Source organism: Takifugu flavidus, chromosome 1, assembly GCF_003711565.1.
Source record: "Takifugu flavidus isolate HTHZ2018 chromosome 1, ASM371156v2, whole genome shotgun sequence".
In the NCBI taxonomy this organism is placed as follows: Eukaryota; Metazoa; Chordata; class Actinopteri; order Tetraodontiformes; family Tetraodontidae; genus Takifugu; species Takifugu flavidus.
The window spans coordinates 24,633,191-24,652,732 of NC_079520.1; the positions used below are offsets into that span (position 1 = coordinate 24,633,191).

At 43.6% G+C, this 19,542-nt stretch overlaps 3 protein-coding genes across 4 annotated transcripts; 2 read left to right on the forward strand and 1 right to left on the reverse strand.

Moving 5' to 3' along the window:
* Positions 1-14: 14 nt before the first annotated feature.
* Positions 15-4,527, reverse strand: ghitm (growth hormone inducible transmembrane protein). 2 transcript variants are annotated; one of them, XM_057040322.1, is made up of 9 exons: positions 4,403-4,527; positions 3,772-3,929; positions 3,266-3,368; positions 3,003-3,114; positions 2,780-2,921; positions 2,051-2,159; positions 1,739-1,927; positions 522-693; positions 15-429 (listed from the first exon to the last, which is right to left on the reverse strand). In XM_057040322.1, the coding sequence occupies exons 2-9, from the start codon at positions 3,901-3,903 to the stop codon at positions 342-344; spliced, it is 1,047 nt and encodes a 348-aa protein (XP_056896302.1). In that variant the 5' UTR covers positions 3,904-3,929; positions 4,403-4,527; the 3' UTR covers positions 15-341. The 2 variants fall into 2 exon arrangements, with proteins under 2 accessions (XP_056896302.1, XP_056896308.1); XM_057040328.1 differs by having other exon boundaries at positions 3,772-3,925; positions 4,403-4,524.
* Positions 4,528-6,842: 2,315 nt separating this feature from the next.
* On the forward strand, positions 6,843-9,653 carry slc18a3b (solute carrier family 18 member 3b). Its single transcript, XM_057049539.1, has one exon. The coding sequence runs from the start codon at positions 7,385-7,387 to the stop codon at positions 8,951-8,953; it is 1,569 nt and encodes a 522-aa protein (XP_056905519.1). The 5' UTR covers positions 6,843-7,384; the 3' UTR covers positions 8,954-9,653.
* Positions 9,654-10,097: 444 nt separating this feature from the next.
* Positions 10,098-19,029, forward strand: LOC130533844 (choline O-acetyltransferase-like). The gene is made up of 15 exons (XM_057047567.1): positions 10,098-10,303; positions 10,765-10,881; positions 11,789-11,980; positions 12,480-12,598; positions 13,374-13,427; positions 13,546-13,726; positions 14,328-14,505; positions 14,695-14,864; positions 14,941-15,041; positions 15,106-15,234; positions 15,310-15,432; positions 15,521-15,662; positions 15,903-15,965; positions 16,388-16,525; positions 17,241-19,029. The coding sequence occupies exons 2-15, from the start codon at positions 10,837-10,839 to the stop codon at positions 17,493-17,495; spliced, it is 1,890 nt and encodes a 629-aa protein (XP_056903547.1). The 5' UTR covers positions 10,098-10,303; positions 10,765-10,836; the 3' UTR covers positions 17,496-19,029.
* Positions 19,030-19,542: the final 513 nt, after the last annotated feature.

Consider the following 19,542-nt stretch of genomic DNA (forward strand, 5'->3'; position numbering starts at 1 on the left):
AAACCAAATAAACAGCTTGTTTGTTCATTTATTAGAAACAGAAATCTTCTCAACTGTAAATAAATACACATTAAAAAGGAAACAATGAAGATGGAAATAATTATGCAGTAATATATTCAACCCATCTGTCACCCAAATAACAGAGCGCACGTTTTTTCAATCACAGGAGGAACTTTGAATTAGCCATTTTTTTCTTTAGGTGTTTCTAAGCATTCACATTAATTTCCCAGACCGACAGGCTGGTCAGTGAGGGATGACGCCTGGTATTTGCTGCTACTATAATCGTGTTTCTGTGTAGCTCTGCAGACGGTAAAACTGAAGTTTGCTTAGAATGTCAGCTTTTACTTCCTCCTGTTTCCACCACCGTTAGCCAGAATCATCACCAGCCTCATGAAGATGTTCAGCGTGTCCATGTAAATCCCCATACACCTGTCAAATGTTTAAAAAAAAAAGAGATTAAATGTATATGATGATGCAAACACACAAACACACTGGAGAGTTTAGCTCCCTGAATAACTTACGCGTTAATGGGGTCATATTTCTGTACTCCGTAAAGAGGGTGCGTCTCTGCTCTCTTAATGACCTTCTGTGTATCGTAGAGCAGGAACATGCTGAACAGGACCAGGCCTCCATAAACAGCCACTGAATACAGGCCAGCTCCAAACGCAGAAGTGGGTGGAAGGAACATTGATCCTGAAATGGGAGCGTGAAAGGAGATCAACTTTGTTGTGGTGCATCAGGGTTAGGCTGTATATCTCAGAATTTATAATATGTACAAATATATGTGTAATGAAAATAATGGGATATGAAAATGAGCAAGTTTATTTGTAAAATTGAACTTGTGATCATCCCTAGTCTGTTCTACACCTCAGAAAAGGTGTCCAAACTTAGGTTGCCTAATACTCACTAGGCTTTACACAATCGGGACTTTTGGGGCCAATCACCGATCAGTGAGTTTAAATAATCCGATCTGGTTAGGTGAGGGAGCAATATATCTATTTAAATACGATGTTTACCTAAATTTTACTGTATACGCTTGTGTTCCGATATGCGAGTATCAAACAGTAATCTTGACCTTTTCCCCAATGTTTGAGCATTTTTGCCGCAAACTGACTGAGATTAAAAGGTTAAACATCAATGACGGCCATATATACGTTCACGGTTCAAACCGAAATAACTGCCAGCATTCATAAATATAACTCCCCCAGGTGCCTTCTCATTGTCAGGGTCTGGAGCCTGGCTGTAGCCGAGTCCAGTTTTTCTTTTCTGCGGTCTGCTTTTTAAACTTAGCCTGCTCCTCCTTTGTCCAAGTCACTAATTAAATATATTTCAATATATTACTAATTAAACTCATTTATAGAAGATTGCCCTTGTGTCCTAAAGCATTGCACAGGTGGCAAATAGCTTGCTTCACTGGAGAAAGTCAACACTACTGACATGTTTGACAGTATCTGACGTATTCAAGATTAAAAAATGTATCGTCCATCCTGACAAAACTCAAAACTTAAACACTGCAAAGACATAAAAAACTAATTTAAACCAAAAACATGTGTCTATGTTGCTTAGTTTGCAAAAAAAAACAATTAAATCTCCATAGTTTTAAATGTGAGTTTTGCACAAGCCACCTGCAATCTGTGCATCTTTCAAAATGACCATGACTTCATTGATCTGTTCGGTGGATTAAGACAGTAAAACAGATACAGCGGTCGATCCGATCAGCACAAAGCCCAATACTCACCGAGGGAAGATGCAAAGACCACTCCAAATCCAACAGCCAAAGGTCCCCCCATACTGAGGAACTTCTCACTGGGGGCACACATAGCAACTGTAGACAGACCTCCCACGATGCCTGCTGTGTACCAGGCAGCTCTCAACATCAGGGGTCCCCCCAGGAGAGTGAGAGGTGCAATGACAGCACCCATCACACCTTGTGATTTCAAAAGAAATACCAGGTTCAGAACACAAGCTCTAAACATTAAGATCATTTATTCACTGGATCATTGAGTGAATGTCTGCTGTTCCAGTCAGGAAACACACAGGTCAGACTCACCTGCGTGGAACATCCAGGCCAGGTGCTTGGGAACTGGGCTGTTCTCATAGGAAATGGACCTGACCAGCATGCCAGCACCAATCATCGCTGCAAAGGTTGCACCAATTGCCTGGATTGGATTAAACATCAGAACAACACATTAATGGCCTATTCAAGAAACTAAAATCATTCTAACTTTTACTAACTCAGTCCATGATAAATGGTAAAACCTCTGCTTTGCTTAATTTCTTTACATTTATTAGACTTGCTTTGTCACTTCGAATGCCCCATTGCTGTTTTTGTTTTATTGTGCTTTTCTTTTTTTAAATTGCTATGTGGGCTTTGCTCCACATTGTCTCTAGATGCTTACCTTGTGCAGCTTTGCCTGACTCACTTGGATTTATTGTTTGGTGTTAATATTTTTGGAAATCAAAGACTCCCCAAGACCAGTTCCAGACAGGTTCCCCAATGTTAATACTAGTGCAGTTTTTAATTCAGCTATAGCACCACAGTATAGAAAGATTTTGACTTCTGTATCAGTACTCTGGCCTTTGCTCTGGTTGCTACATAAAGAACCAGTCTGTTTTTGACTTTAAACTCAATCTGGGGAGGCAGATAGAGCTTGTGTTTTGTCTAGAATAAATTAGCAAAAGTCAGACACGGTGACGTTGACGTACACTCAGTGGGTTCTATTTCCACAGCAAAGTTGATCTGAACAACACATCTATCAGGTCAGCTTAGAATGTTTACCAGCCAGGATCCGCTCATCATCAGACCCATTATTGCTGGATTCCTGCTCATTGCTACAGCTGACAAAGCTGTCAGCCCAACACTGCCTGCAAAGTACATGTAGGTGGAGTGGATTCTGTCCTTCACATATTGGGGCCAGATCCTACAAAAAAGAAAGTCATATTATGTTAGGAATCTATAAAGGAACTGGGGTAAGAGAAACACACAAGACAAGGTCACTCACATCGCTTTCTCAATGGCACCGATTTCATTGGACATGCCCAGTCCGTAGTAGCACAGAGCTCCAAGGCCGACTGCTGCACCTCCTGCCAGAACCATTCTGCCCAGACTGTCAACTGGGAGCACAGATACAGTTGTCATGGGCACAGTTTCAAATATTCAGTACCTAAGCAAATCTTGACATTACTCTGAACTGTTACATTTTAGCACAACTAAAGTCAGAAAATTCTACATGTGAGTTGATATTTCATGTGTAATAGTGATTACTTTTAATGGCAGTATCTGTTGCTGGCTCAAAAGCTGCTTCTTTAATCTGGTCCCTGGCCGTCCTCCCACGACGGAAACCAAACCTGGCTTTGGAGGAAAACCCCTAAAACAGAAAAGCAAAAACCTGTCATACAACATGCACTTGTAACCTAAATTCTAATAAATTATCTGCACGATCAATGAAAATCAATCCAATCAAACTGTAAACTAGTGATGTGATAATACATCCTTTAGCCTTCCTTCTACCCAAATTCCTAAAACAAAACAAATGATTTAAGCCATTTATAAGACAGAACTCTTGTCATAGAATTCAAATTGTAACCAATTATTGTTCAGATTAAGTTTAAGACACTAATTTTTGGGTTGCATAAAACTTAGATAACATTGATAGGGGTAAATTGTAAGCGTTAAATGTCTTTGTGTTGCATCTCTGTATTTACAATAATGAAAGGCAACAGTGAGAATGTTAAATGGAGGTCAGGCTATTGAATTCAAGAGTAAATTACCTGTTGGAGCCTGAACTGAGGAGGATTGACCTTTAGGATGGGTGCTCTAGTAGCTAGAGAACTCTGAGACAGGAGAGGACGGAGTCCAACAAGAGGAAGACTCCTCAGGCACGTCAGCCTCGCCACAAACATGGTTACGATGTGTAAATGTTATCTGTCTGACAGGCAAAAGGAGTACAGTTAATAGCAGCAAAAAGAAAACAGTCGCTCAGCAAATGTTAACATTGTAAGACAGTAAATCTACATTTGATAGTGATGCCCCATCTGGGCATTCCAGACTAGGAAAGTACAGTTGCAAATGTTGACCAGAAGTTACCTGCTAGCATCTACCTGTACAGGTCTAAAGCTAAAACTGACTGTGCTTTGGTTGGCTAAGCGGCTGGCATAGGTTAATGATGAGTCGTCAACAGTCGTCAACAAATGTTAACATTGTAAGACAGTAAATCTACATTTGAAAGTGAATAACATCTGATTTAGGTAATGAAGCTAGCTGTCACGGTCCTACTTCGTTGCAACCATTTTAAATTCCCTTATAATCTTTATGGCCTTGTAGTATAGTGCGCAATTGCAGTGTGATTTAAATTTAAAACAGCAATTTTTACAACATAGAAGGTAATTTAACGTTACATACCCAGAAACGAGCTTTGTCGTTCACCTCCAGAAATAAGTGCGCAATATTCTGACGAAATTACCAAAGGGTTCGTGAAAGTTCTCCTGCGTGTTGCGTCATCAATACGCGACGGAAATGACCGGAAGTGTAGTTCAGAATTACGTATTATGGACAAAGTCAACAGGGGTTATGAAAATTTTGAAAAAAGTGTGTCTCTAGAACAATATAGCTAGAGTATAGTTTTTAAGTACGAAAAAAAAAGAAGAAGAAATATTTGAATTTGAGCATCAAATGAATGTATTAATACAAGTTTAAACTTTTTTTTATTTTTCAACCTCCAGCGTTGAAATACTAAGGAAATGTCAAAATTACACGTGAGAGGTCAATATTGTTTAGTAATTTCGGAATAATCACAAGAAGTCCAACTCCAAAAACAGCAATATAATCAATGACATTTAATCTTCCAAATAATTTCTGCAATACCAATGTAATGCCTTTTATTTAGATTTGTTTCTACATCTGACTCACTGTGCAATGATCCACTTATATTTGAGGAATGTTTCCAAGCAATAAGCCTCATGTAGATTTCTTGGATGTGCTAAAGCTGATTGCTTATGGATATAATAGATTTGTATGTTTTTATTATTTACAATTTATTTATTTTCCTGCTACTTGTCACAAGTAGGAGCTCTTTGAGGAGATCTAATTCACCAAGACAAGCAAGCTTTAAAAGAGCTGTATAACATCCTGCGGAAGAAGTTGAAAACTCTCCGCAGAGCAGAGTGGCATAGGAGGCGCGGGAGAGAGAGAGCAAGGAAGCGTGCAGCCTTTATTGCCAATCCCTTCCGGTTTTCTAAACAGCTGCTCGGGGATGGCATAGGTTAATGATGAGAGCTTTGGCTTCAGCAGAAGTGCAAGTGATATTCAGACAATTGTCCACATAAAGAGTGGTCCACAATCTTGACCAAGTTGGACTTGTCACCCAAACATGACACAGGAGCACAACAAGGGCTGCATGTTGTGTCAGCTGCCATTTGTAGGTAGCTGGCTCTTCCTCCCACTGCATGTCACGCCAGATTTACCTTGGCACGGGTGTGTCAGTGGACTGCAGGCAGATCTGGTGGAACATTTATGTCCTTACATACAGCAACCGAGTACTGACAGAACTTAAGCAGGGCACCAAGTAACTAAGGCCCTACCTACAGTAGTGCAACAGTAGCTCATTCAGTGACTGTCCTCAGTATTGGAAGATTAGTCAGACAACTCTTTCTTTTCCACTATGGTGCGGTATGAACCAAGGCTCTAGGTACTGAGTGGCTTCTCCTGGTGAGACCTGAAACATAGCCTGCTTCCTCCAGCTTCAATATCAGCACAGTATGACAGCTTGTGTAGGGTTCTTAGCGAGCTTCTGCTCCATGCTGACAAGTCTTGGGAGTGCTGCTTCTGCAAGAGCATGGAGAGCAGGGTCGGTCTTACAACCAAGAGCCACAGCCTAGCATAGGATACCATCTTTATTCTAGTGGTGGCTGTCTGGATTAGAGTCAGAACTCGTTGATCTCTCTCTCACGGGTAAGGTGTCAATTTGCCAGAGGTGATCCATGTTCTTGAGACCCTTGGAAGAAGAAACTATGACTTTATAAACAGACCACAGCTGCCTACTAATGTTCTGTTCCGTTTGGTTGAGTGCAACCCATTAATTTTATTTTAGTTGCTGAAAATACTTTTTGCTGTATTTGCAAAATAATTTAAAATAAAAGTTTACAAAAGGAGAACGTTGTTTTATTCACAATCTCATACTACTGTTTTAAATTCATTTGATTTTAATTTGGTTTCTACATGAAGATCCAATCTGTTTTTAAATTTTAAATTCCACCCAAGACGGCTCCTTTCATAGTTTGTGTTGTCAGATACGTTGTAGCTACTCAAATTGTCCACTGGATGGCGCCAATATCTCACATTGGGATTATAGAGCGGAGAGTTCCAGTTATATACAAATGATCTGTTCAGCGCTAAAACTTGGAGATTGTGACCCACGGCTTTTTATGACTCAGGTTAATCTTAGAACCTTTCATTTCACGCCGCAAATTATATGTTTTTTTTAAAAAAAAATGCGTCGTTTAAATGCTGGTTTCCGGTAAATACCTGTCACATAATTCAAGAGATTTATGTTTTAAATCACGTGCGGAGGGGGGGGAAGAAAAATACGTTGTGAAGCATGCGTGTCTTGCACGTATGACATTAATGTATTTTAAATTATGATGAGAGCAAACCTGTTAGCGGCATGCGGACATCAGTTCATTAAGACTGTCATGTAAAATGCCAACTGTAACGCCATATGAAGCCTTTTCTTTGCGGCTCTTGTAAAGAACTATGATGTACGCAGCCCGCAAGCTCTTATTGGTTGGAAGTGATTGCTGCCATGGTTGGAAATTAACATAAAAGAGGCATGTGTTGAAGGGATCCACTCGGGGGAAACTGGTGATGCGTCATAACTCCTGGTGAAAGGGGGAGCAAAGAAATGGGACTAAAATAGCGCCAGACCTCCGGGTTAATGTGCGCCAATGGCCACGAAGACACTCGTGGACTCAGAGCGGAGCGCAAACGTCCTACAGGTGAGAGGAGGTAGGGGCACGGAGAGGAGACTGGGCACCCACGGTCCAGCAAATAAGAAAAACGTCGTTCCAAAATAACTTTGTCATGTGAGATCAGCAGCTGAAGCCTCTGCGCGTTGCAGAAATTCTACGACTTCACCACGTCACTTCTCGGGAGATCATGAAACAGCAACGGACGCGAGTGAGGCGAGGACAAGTTCAGGGAGCAGAGAGAAGCAATTTCCACCGATGAAGTTCTTTGCCTTTCCCTTTACGCACAGGCGAGGTGAGGACGGGGAGCATCACATCAGTGCACAGCAGCCGCTAATGAGTCGTCCGAGGTGTTGAGAGACCGACAGCAGACGCGTAAAGCACAACTTAAGAGAAAGAACCATTTTTAAAAAAGCACATCATGGATGAAGAAGGAGCAGCATCCGGACTGGCCAAATCTGCCGCTGTGAAACTGTCCGAGATGAGTGAAAGGACCAAGCAGTTAGGCACCGCGATGAAGGATCCACATCAGCAAAGACGGATCATATTGGTGATCGTCTGCGTGGCTCTCCTGCTGGACAATATGCTCTACATGGTAATCGTGCCAATTATCCCAGACTATCTAGCGGATCTGGAGAGTGAGCAGTCAGAGCACGTCCACGTAGTGATGCACCCCAACACCTCAGCCAACAGCACAAGCCAAGACAAAAGCTTCAAGGACAATTTAGATGTCCAGATTGGAGTACTCTTCGCATCTAAAGCCATCCTGCAGCTGCTAGTCAACCCACTGTCGGGAACTTTTATAGACCGTGTTGGATACGACATTCCACTTTTAATTGGGCTGAGTGTTATGTTCGCGTCTACCTGCATATTTGCGTTCGCGGAGAACTATGCTACCCTCTTTGTGGCCAGAAGTTTGCAGGGGTTGGGTTCGGCTTTCGCCGATACGTCTGGACTCGCGATGATAGCAGACAAATACACAGAGGAGTCGGAGAGGAGCACGGCGCTGGGCATCGCTCTCGCGTTTATCTCTTTCGGGAGTCTGGTGGCGCCTCCTTTTGGGGGAATCCTGTACGAGTTCGCGGGTAAGAGGGTGCCCTTCATCGTGCTCGCCTGCATTTGCCTTGCGGACGGCTTCCTGTTCCTGACGGTGATCAAGCCATTCTCAAACAGGACTAGAGAGAACATGCCAGTTGGCACTCCCATATACAAACTCATGATTGACCCGTACATAGCTGTCGTGGCCGGGGCGCTGACAGTGTGCAACATCCCCCTGGCTTTTCTCGAGCCCACCATAGCCAACTGGATGGAGACCACCATGCACTCCTCTCAGTGGGAGATGGGCCTCACCTGGCTCCCCGCCTTCTTCCCCCATGTGTTAGGTGTGTACATAACGGTTAAATTGGCCGCGAAAAACCCACATCTACAGTGGTTCTATGGAGCTCTGGGTATGGTGATCATAGGGGCGATGTCCTGCACAGTCCCTGCATGTAAAACTTTTGGGGAGCTCATAGCCCCATTGTGCGGTATTTGTTTTGGCATTGCACTGGTAGACACCGCCCTGCTGCCAACGCTTGCGTTTTTAGTCGACGTGCGACACGTTTCCGTGTACGGAAGCGTTTATGCAATTGCAGATATTTCCTATTCTGTTGCGTATGCCATGGGGCCTATAGTGGCCGGTCAGATCGTGCACAATCTCGGGTTCGTGCAGCTGAATCTGGGTATGGGCCTCGTCAATGTGCTTTACGCACCAGCTTTGCTGCTGCTGCGCAACGTGTGCCAAATGAAACCGTCCTTCTCCGAGAGAGATAACCTGTTAGAGGAGCCACCGCAGGGGCTGTACGATACAATCAAGATGGAAGAGAGGAGGGTTAAAAAGAAGGGCTACAGTTCAGCTGGGAATTGCGTGCCAGTAGATGGAAATGGGTTCGATCCCTTCAAAGCACAGCGGTCTTTGTCAGAGGAGTCGTCCGGCGCGGAGTGTACTTAGACCGGTCACATCCAGACCTTACAAATATGATACTTAGAAATTGAATTGATTTTACGTATGTAAGAACTGATGTGCAATATTAAACCGTCACAAAACCGTAATTGTGACGTTTTCCAAAAGTTTTTTTTGTCTTCTTCCTGTTATTATATTGCACTGTGATTTTACTGTGTCGAACAAGTCGGTGTCGCGTTTGTCACGGGGTTTTGTGAAAGATCTTCGAGCTACTGTTGAATTTGTGTATCGCTGATTATTGTAAAAGAAAAAAAAAAGATGTAAATTTGTGTGCGTAAAGATTATCTGGGACCAAATATAAGCAGCACATCCCCCCACCTTACACAAAATAGTCTATATTTTTAGTCTCTGGATATTTTTTAACTTGCACATCAAAATTTGATTTTTCTCTTTAGTTTTATTGTCGAAAAATGGATTATTTGTAACAAGTGGGCCTGTTATTTGATTTTTCGAACTATGTGTTCTTTCAAATTAAATGTCACGATCATTTGATTTTGTATATATGTGGATAAACGCACAATGTAAATGGTTAGACATTAACGTGGACCTCTAAAAAGCGTGTGTGGGTGCGCGCATGTGTGCGTAAGCTATTTTGTCAGGACGTGTAGCTAAGTGAAGTCACTCTCCTGGACATGAAAATGTATTCGTTTATCAATTGTGGTTTTAATAAATCTTCAGATCTATGTAACGGCGGCGTGTTCATTCATATTTGGTGCACGCGTGGAACTTGTATCCTTATTTAGTCAATATATTCATTTTCCCAGGAAACATTTTTTTTTGTTCAAAACGCAGAAACTTTGGGGGGGGTACAAATGTCAAAGTCAGGACAGAGAATGGTAATAAAATGGGGAAAAGATGAAAATGAAAAGGCAAATTGTTCCGGTAGAAAAATAAAGGACAACTGCTGGACAAAAGAAAAACACAGTTCACGTAATATAAAGCTTGAAAAGGACACAACTGACTTGTCATCTTTGGACTCCTTGTGCACCGACACTCAGCGCTATCATACATAATAGGGTGGGGGAGTGTGTGTTTGGGGGGGGGGGCAAGATGTCAGATAATTTGTTCCGCGAATAGATTTCAATGGGAGGAGTTTCTTGCCTCCAGGGGGTAGGTAGACGCAACACCTTCAGCGTCTTTTCCAGGGCGCGCTCCACTGTGGACTCGCAGACTCATGGTGAGCTGAGGGGACGAGACGGGACAGGACGGGACGGGACGGGACAGCGAGACGGTCCGGCGCGTCAGCACAGAGCTGAGATGGCTTTTCACGGCGTGGATGTGGGAGGCGACTGGAGCTGCCAAGCACCACTCTGACCCCCGGAGTTGCGCACTGATCAGGTAAGTTTTTTTTTTTTTTTTTAAAGAATAGATATAACAAAATGACCTCCAATTTTTTTTAAAAAAAGCTTTACAATTCTATAGCCAATATAGTTAATAATTAAAATAAAAAACTTCTGGAAAGAACTCTTGAGAAGTTGGAAGCTTTTTGCGTGTTCGGTATGAGAGGAATGTTTTCAAACGGCAAACTGCGCTCAACATAACGTGCCCTCGGTCACTTTTAATTGAAAAGAAAGCAACAAAAATGTATTCTATGAAACAAAAACGTAACCTTTTAAAAGTGTACATAGATATGAACCTGGCGTTACCTTGGTGAGCAGTGAAGCGCAGCTGGAATTCAAGTGCAATCGACGGAAAACAGATTATCTATATTTACATATGACAGTGCGTAAATCCTGACATGACCATTTATATTTGCTCTATTGCTTTATTTCTCTGTCCTGTTTCTCAAATGCCTTCAGAATCGCGCGTCGTGTGGATGGGGAGGCAGTCTCGCCTCCAGTATTTCCCCAAAAGTGGACGTTAAAACAAACATGCCGATCTTGAAGAAAGAGCCGAGCAGAGACCGAAACAGCCAGGTATGAAACTTTTTCCTCCTCCCAGCGCGCTGTTGCTGTTCGCGGTCCTGAAGGGGGGGTTTCAGCACCACCGACAGCGACAGCTTCACTTACACTCACCGACCACTAGGGGCGACAATGACGCCAACACTTAAATTCCACTCAAGAATATCAATTATCTTTAACTACTCGCAAATATAAGTGTAAATGCCACATTTTTGGAAGCACTACATCCATTTCCATCCATCAATCCGTGTTCATATTTCAGGATAGTATTTTAGCATTCAGTATCTTACCAATTGTACCAATACCGCACTTCAAGCAAAAATGTATGTGCACAATACTAGATCTGAAGAGATGGATTAAAATATTATGAATTTAAATACATATAGGTGTTTAAAAAACAGTTCAATAAATAAGAGGGAAAATTAGCAGTGTTTCCTGTAAGGCTTGAATCTCTTTACTGATTGAGACATTCTATTTCTGATTGAATAGCATCTAAAACTACTTTTCATCAGAGAAGGAGCTGAATAATTGCTACCCAGGTAGACACATGTGCTGCAGATGCACAATAATAGATGCTAAACAATGCACATAGGAGCTATTTTCCAAGATTGTTGAAAAATGTAATCTAGTGCCAATCTGATGTGTGCACGCCGAGGTTAATATTATCATGAACATTATCATTATGCACATCATCAAAGATCAGACAGAAAGAATACCAGTGAATTTAAGTCTGTGGCGCTTGAAATCGCTCCAAGCGATTAAAGATTAATTATTAACTCAGGTTCTAATAATAAAAAGAAGAAATGTGCCTGGATTGTAACCAGTGAACCCCCCGGGAACCAGGAGGGATTGATATTTAAAATACGAAACAGCTGCTGCTCCTTCATTACCTCCACATGTTGATTTTTTTTTTTTACATCAGGTGCTGCCCAGGGTCCCCGTGCCACCGCTGAAACAGACCCTCGACACGTATTTGAAGTGTGTCCAACACCTCGTTAATGAGGAGCAGTTCCGGAAAACCAAAACCATCGTGGAGAAGTTCGGGGCTCCTGGAGGAGCTGGAGAGATCCTCCAGAAGAAGCTCTTGGAGAGGAGGGACAAAGTGAACAACTGGGTAAAAACGCAAAACGATAAGACAGAAAATAAAAGTTGTTTGTGGGCGCTGCATGAATTTGCTTCTACACAAATAAAATCAGAATATATTCCTCCCAGAATCGCACACATCTAATTATTACTTCATGTAAGGTGTGAATGCGTCACGTCGGAGGTCAGTAGCGCGTTTTGAACCACAAACCAGTAGAAAACACAACTGAAGAGAGGAGTTAAACCCAAAGAGTCACCTGGTGATAAAGATTTATCATTGCCCCGGCTTGTTCTCTGTTGCCACAATCTTTTCCTCCTGCATCTGGGCGATCGGTCGGTGCTCTACTCATCCCGCTTGGTGAAATCTATCAGGCTCCCACTCTCACGCCAACTCTCCCCCCCTCTCCTGTCCATTAAGCAGTGATACCCTGTAATGGGTTTTTACTCTACTGCGCACAGGTTGCAACTCTGTGAGTAATAACTTGTGTCCAGAAGGCCTCACAACCCATTTCTCTTGTGTTTCTGTTCAGCTCTATGAGTACTGGCTGGAGGACATGTACCTAAATAACAGGCTGGCCCTGCCGGTCAACTCCAGTCCTGCCATGGTGTTTCCTAAGCAGACGTTCAAAGAGCAGCGAGATGCACTCAGGTACGTGCCACCACTGTTTAACGGATGTGTTTTCTTCATTTTGTTCAATTCATCAAGTGGTCTAAACAAATGTGGCAGCATTTAACTTGAAATAAGTTGTCGGAAACACCAGACAAGAGAGAACATCAATGGTTTTCGTAGCTGCGGATGCGGTAAATGCTCTTTTCAACAGGCTCGGATTAAGATCTGAGTTATATTCTTGGATGGGATGGAAGGGGGGGGAGCCCCAAACATGAACTGTAAATCTCTGGCAGTGATTAAATGAACTGTGCTGCCTCACCAGACACCGTGCCAGTATACCCAGTCCACCCAGGCCTCCGATTTAACATCAGCCTTTATCAGCTTGTGCTCCACTAACAGAATATTTCCAGAGCTGGTGATCTACTGACGCGGACGTGCATTAGATTGAGAGTGACAGAGCCAAGCTCTCCGCGGAGACTGTTGCTCGGGCTCCACTCAGGGGCGTGGCGCTCTGTAAACGCCTACCTTCTATTGATCTGGCTTTGAGCGTAATAACACCAAGACGAATGGCGCTCAGCATCAGACCCGACAGGTCTCTAGGTTTCCTATATTTGCCCACACCGCCTCCTTGGACATACTCTCTCTCCCTCACAAACACAGATAAACACACCGCAGGTCCACCGTATCCCTGTAATTTACCGTTATATGATTACAGTAGAGATGGGAGTACATCTAATTAGGAACGCTGTGCATGCTCAGTTCTCCGTGGCACCCTCTGCACGCTGTGTCATCTCCAATTTCTCACTCTTTTAAGGTTTGCTGCCCATATCATCAGAGGAGCGCTGGACTATAAAGCTCTCATTGATGCGTAAGTTCATCCTGTTATAGATTACATCCCACCCCTGCATTTTCTGCCCCAAAGCCAGCAAACTTTAAAAAGAAATACAACAAAACAAGAGTTTGAGGTGTGCAACGGTGTCTCCAAGGCGAGCGCTTCCGGTGGAACATGCTCGAGGGCAGCTAGCCGGAACCCCTCTGTGCATGGAGCAGTACTACCGCCTCTTCAGCTCCTACCGCTACCCGGGGCTAAAGACCGACACCCTGAAGGTCCAGACGAACGCACCGCCCTCGGTGCCAGAGCACATCATCGTGGCACGCAAGAACCAGGTCAGAAAAGGGAAGATGCTGCACACTCGGCCATATTTCTGGCTCAATCCAGCCTCCAATCCGATAGAAATAGCAGCATATGAGGGGTGATTAAGAATAACCACACCAATTGTTGGTAGACCCCCTGAGTGCTGTCCCAGCCACTGTCTAGTTGAAATTCTTTTGCCCATTTCCTCCAAAAAGTGTTAAGAGATTCACATGAGTGCCCGTTCCGTGACCACTCTTTTGATTACACTTAGCTTGAGGATGGTGTCATTAAATCACCGCCGACAAGGTCACAGAGAGAGCTCTCACTCGGAAACGGTTCTGGGAACTATCAATCTGCAGCACGGGAGAGCCCGTCCCTATGGAGATCTGGGCAGTTAAGTAAATTACAGCTGATTGAATCTGCCACTTTAAAAGCTTCCCTGAGTCGTGTGTTTAACTGATCACAGCAGAGGGGCCATATTTTAGTTCCCAATTGGCTATATTTAGACCCTGCTGTTGCTGTGTTCCCTTTGTCTTAGCTAAATGCCGCGCCTCAATCAATTAGTGGGCAAGGACACTTGTGAGTTATGGCTGGACGGTGAGGAAACATTCCATAATCTGCTTTTTTCCTTAGTTTTTCGTGTTGGGTGTAGTCGCAAACGGCGAGCAGCTCAACGAGGCAGAGATCCTACATCAGCTGGAGAAAATCGCGAAAACGTCTGAAAACGCTGAGGAGCGCCTCCCCCCTGTTGGTATCCTGACGGCGGACGGGAGGACAGAATGGGCTCAAGCTCGGGACGTGCTGACAAAAGGTCTCGGCTGAAGCTGCTCGTGCTCGTTCAAAACCTAGATAGCGATGGATGATGCATCTTTTGCTCCCACTTCCACATCTTTGGCCGTAGACAACAAGCCGGATGTTTTTTTGGCGTTATTTTCAGGGGGGTGGAGGGTTTCCATGTCATCCATCTTTACACGAAGGTTGTCTCTCATCTACCATCCAGATCAAACTAACCGGGATTCCCTGGCCCTTCTGGAGAGCTGCCTGTTTGTGGTGTGTCTGGATGAGCCCAGCGGTCTGGAGCTCAGGGACACGAACAGGGCCCTGCTGATGCTGCACGGTGGAGGGCGCCAGAAGAACGGGGCGAACCGCTGGTACGACAAGTCCATGCAGGTAGGCTTCCTCCATCCCCCTTCCAAAACCTCTGCTAGCATCTCGGCTGTAACGGGGGTCCTTCCTCTCCTTTCAGTTCGTGATCGGAGAGGACGGAGCGTGCGGAGTCGTGTGCGAGCATTCGCCTTTCGAGGGAATCGTGATGGTTCAGTGCTCGGAATACGTGATGAAATCCAGGTAAGATGGACGGAACGTTCTGCTGCGAGTGTAGAAGTGGAAGGGGATTATTGTTATTCCGCAGAGCCGGGAGCCTGTCAAAAACGGCCGGGGCGTCCGGCGTCAGAGATCTGCCCCCTCCAAGAAGGCTGCTCTGGAAATCTAACCCTCAAATCCACGCGCTCATATCAGCATCTGGAGACAGACTGGACAGGTGAGGCGAACTTAAACGCGTAAGCCGATAAACACAATCCCTCAATATGTGTTTTTCCTTCTTTTGTGGCCACAGGCTGGTGAATAATCTGGACATGGACGTGTTCACTTTTAAAGCTTATGGGAAGGAGTTCATCAAAAAGCAGAAGATGAGTCCAGACGCGTTCATACAAGTCGCACTGCAACTGGCGTTTTTCAAGTAAAGCACCTGAGAGACGTCACCGATCAGATGATGGGGCTCGCAGAGCGTTGACACGAACGTGATGATTTGTATGACCCCCCCACAGATGCCACGGAAGGCTGGTGCCCACCTACGAGAGCGCGTCCCTCCGGCGTTTCCAAGAGGGTCGGGTGGACAACATTCGCTCTGCCACCCCCGAGGCCCTGGCCTTTGTGAAGTCGATGACAGATGAGAGGAGCGCGTTCGCTGTAAGACACTCTTCCCACTCTGACCCCAGAATGCAGAGTAATTCCCACATTGCCTTTAATCGCACCTGCTCAAAGGAAACAGGTGACAGATCCAGTCGCCCCCTCACTCAAACTGATGATTTCTCTGCAAATTAGTTTCATCTATAACTGGACTTCCTGGTTGTGCTGTTCATTTTCCATAAAACACAACAATCCCAGCTAATGTTTTGGTTATTTTCCATCCCCCCCATCCCTCAACAGGATTCAGAAAAGATGAAACGACTGTGGGATGCAGTCAAAGCCCAGACAGATTACACGATAGCTGTAAGTACTTTAATACACAACATAATAATAATAATAATAATAATAATAATAAAATAATAATAATAATAATAATAATAATGATGATGATGATGATGATGATAATAATAATGATAATGATAATGATAATAAGTGAACAGTTCAGAAAAGTACTTCATGGCTTGAGCCTGCTCAGATCAAATGAAAAGGGCTTTACATGCTAGCATGGCCCGTTAGCCTGTTAGCAAACATGTACAACATTTTGAATAAAAAACATTGTTGTGTTTTAGTGAGATGAAGCTTCAAGTGGCATTGAAATAGCCTTGAACACCCTTGTAACGGGTGTGTGATGTGAGCAGTTACATGTCCTTCGGGCTTCGGCATCAACAAAACCATTGAATGTTTGGTCCGACTTTTGTCCTCACAAAGCCAAACGCATCTTTCAGGCAATTACAGGAATGGCGATAGACAATCATCTCCTGGGACTTCTGAGAACTGCCAAAGAGCTCAACATGGAAAAGCCGGACATCTTTTGTGATGAGACGTATCTGACGAGTAACCAGTTCATCCTGTCTACCAGTCAGGTAACCCATTGCCAGACATATATACAGAATGTGGGGGGGACCCAACCCAGTGGTAAATATAGGGTAAATATAAATAATAAATCTGGGAAAGTGCGGCTTCAAAGACAGTCCCTGAACTCCTGCTGGTGTTCTACCAGGAAATGAGACAGCACGAGTGCAACCGCAACACAGACCCTAAAAAAAGCGCAGAAACTCATTAAGAACGTTTGAGACTATGCTGATGTTTGGGATCCTGACCGAGAGCTCTGCGCTTCCTGTTTTAGTGCTTTTAATTGGAAACCCTAGCAAACTCATCAGCAGTTTGTTCACTGAAAGCATTTTTTTTATATATGGTAGTTTTACAGTTCATGAAAGCACCTGAGTGTCTCAATTCTAATTTTTTAGTGATATAAATTATCCAAGGCAGCAACCTGCATAACTAGAAAAAGACTAATGCTCACACTGAACATATATGATATATGGTCATTAAAATGTTCTTTACTGCTGATTTTTAGCAGTTTCTTAATAAGGTGAAAAAATTTGCATTTGCTCCTGGATCACACAATCAGCTTTTATCTTCTTTGCGGTAATTTATGATTTTTTTTTAAAAAAAAAAGAAACCTTAATGAAGCAATATCAAAGCATGGGTTACAGCCCTTATCTCACTCATTTCCTTCCTATAATTACCAAGTTGTCCTCCCGGCTGTCCTAACCCAGACTGTGTCCTCGTATTCAGGTGCCCACCACCATGGAAATGTTCTGTTGCTATGGCCCGGTGGTTTCCAATGGCTACGGCGCCTGCTACAACCCGCAGCCCGACCACATCCTCTTCTGCGTGTCGAGTTTCTGGGAGAGCACGGCCACGAGCTCGGCCGTCTTCGTCAAAGTCCTGAACGAGGCCCTGCTGGAAATCAGAGACCTGTGCAATATCCTCAAGGGCGCGGCCGCCAAAGCTGCCGACGGCCTCAAAGATCAGGGAAGTAAGCCATAATAGGAGGACACGCCCACTCGGCTGCTCCTCTTAGATTCTGACTTTAGCTGTAGCTTCAGTAGTTGAGAGACCTTTGTCATCTGTGCAATATTGTAAAAAGATATATCAAAAAAAGCCTTAAAGTTACCATATACAGTATTTATGTGAATATTTTCTGTGTCCAGACAGTAGAATAATATCAGGTAGCCTGAGATTAAAGGAAACAGAAGCCATGTCTGGTTTGTAGCATTGTGAGGAGCGGCTCCACTTACAGAGACTGAACCAATGAAGGGATGTAAGGAAGACACGTATATGTTACACCCCATCGTCGCCGTGCAACCATGCCAAACTGTTTCGCGCTGTGCTTTCGTGTAACGTACCCGAGGTGGGTTTGATCCTCGTGTCCGGGAAAAATCCAGAAGATTAGGGCACTTTTCCTGAGGATGGGACTGAATACTCGTCGTGGTGTGTGAAGTCGTGGAGGTCTGCTGGGTGACGGAGCCAAACCACTGTGTTCGTGTGTACAAAGGGGTTGTTTTTTGCACTTGAAGGGTAGAAAACCTACTGATAACTGTGTATTTTGTGCAATAACACTATTACATTATGGGTAAATGTGCAATTTGTGGTAGTAACTCAGCTATAGCTCTTATTTTTGATATGATCATGAGTGAAACGTGTAGATGTCGCTGTCAAGCATGCTGCTGTGGGTCAAAACGCCCTGTAATGTAGATTAATCTACACTTTATTTTTCTACAGGCCTTCTGTCTGTGGTAATTCCACTGTCATCTGTGGGAAACTGTGACCAATGTCATTACCTTATGCATCGTTCCATCATCAGCCAAACAGAATGTGAATAATATGTTAAAAAATATAGTATAAACCTGCATGTTTGAACAAAACCCAAGTACTAACTGTATTTTTATAATATATAAGTATATAGAAAAGAAACAATGGATCAACCAAGTATAAAAAATGCCTTAAAATGAAGTTTTGTGTAGAAAAATGAAATGTTCTAGCTATATTTAGTAGGTTATCCTTGATATTAATTGTTTCTGTTTCAACTTGCCATCTATTCTCAATGATACATCTGTAAGACTGCATTATTGGCTGCTGTTTATTCAGTGTGGTTTCTATAAATAGGACTGGTTATCGTACCTTGTGCTGAACAGTATCGATGTGGTGTGGAAAATCAATGTAACACGTGTCCGTGATCATATTTGTGACTGGTGTTTGCTGTGGAAAACACCTTCCATGGATGATGGAGCTGCTTTCAAAGTGTTGGGTGAAAAGGTTTTATTGGTGCGGAAAAGAAAAGAAAAGCTTATTTATTTTTGATGGAAGGGGCCGTTTCTGTTTTAAATTAGAGGAATATCTTATGGCAGAAGCCTCCGATGTGAAATAAATGTTGAACTCTAGTAATTCTCTGTTCTCTGTCTGATGTAATGAGCAGAAATGTGTTATTAAACTGTCGATAAAGCCTTCTAATGGTCAAATCTGTTGAAATTTGTAGCTTATACGATTCAGTTTTTATTAAAACACCAATACAATAAGCTAACACCTATTTGTCCTACATGTGTTTCTGTAAATCATGTCAACACGATGCTAAGCTAATGTAGCTGTGACCGGACAAGCCACCGAGCTCAGCGCGCTTCACTGACAGGCTCCTGGCAGATGGGAAGAGTCTACGGGGAGAGACCCGAATTTAATTCTCCACTGAACTCGGTCGACCGAGAGCCCCAAAAAGGAAACATTAAATGCTTCGTCAAACGTCCTCACCTGCCTCGCTTAACTTTGGAATTCAGCAAATTAGCCAATGCAAATGTGAGGTTGTGAGGACCAATAAAGAGCTCCCGCACCTATCTTTGCATGTAATAGATCACAGAAGAAGCAAACAACATAAGGAAAGGGTATAAAAAGGTGAAGCTAACGTTCCTCTCTGTGGATCTACCATTGGTCTATTAAACTCACAGCAGCTCACGCAAGCTCAACATGAACAGCTTCCATTCAGTCTGCAGCCTTTTGTCAGGTCTGATATTAAAGACGACAACACGTCAGGCTGCCGCCCATG

What these genes read in the sequence shown, in the direction of transcription:
- ghitm (XM_057040322.1), bottom strand. Translation starts at nt 3,903, where the DNA reads ATGTTTGTGGCGAGGCTGACGTGCCTGAGGAGTCTTCCTCTTGTTGGA. An exon ending in TGATGAGCGGATCCTGGCTG is followed by an intron (nt 2,160 to 2,779) that starts GTAAACATTCTA and finishes AATCCAATCCAG; the next exon opens with GCAATTGGTGCAACCTTTGC. An exon ending in GGTCTTTGCATCTTCCCTCG is followed by an intron (nt 694 to 1,738) that starts GTGAGTATTGGG and finishes CTCCCATTTCAG; the next exon opens with GATCAATGTTCCTTCCACCC.
- slc18a3b (XM_057049539.1), top strand. Translation starts at nt 7,385, where the DNA reads ATGGATGAAGAAGGAGCAGCATCCGGACTGGCCAAATCTGCCGCTGTG.
- LOC130533844 (XM_057047567.1), top strand. Translation starts at nt 10,837, where the DNA reads ATGCCGATCTTGAAGAAAGAGCCGAGCAGAGACCGAAACAGCCAG. An exon ending in GGGACAAAGTGAACAACTGG is followed by an intron (nt 11,981 to 12,479) that starts GTAAAAACGCAA and finishes GTTTCTGTTCAG; the next exon opens with CTCTATGAGTACTGGCTGGA. An exon ending in ATGAGAGGAGCGCGTTCGCT is followed by an intron (nt 15,663 to 15,902) that starts GTAAGACACTCT and finishes ATCCCTCAACAG; the next exon opens with GATTCAGAAAAGATGAAACG.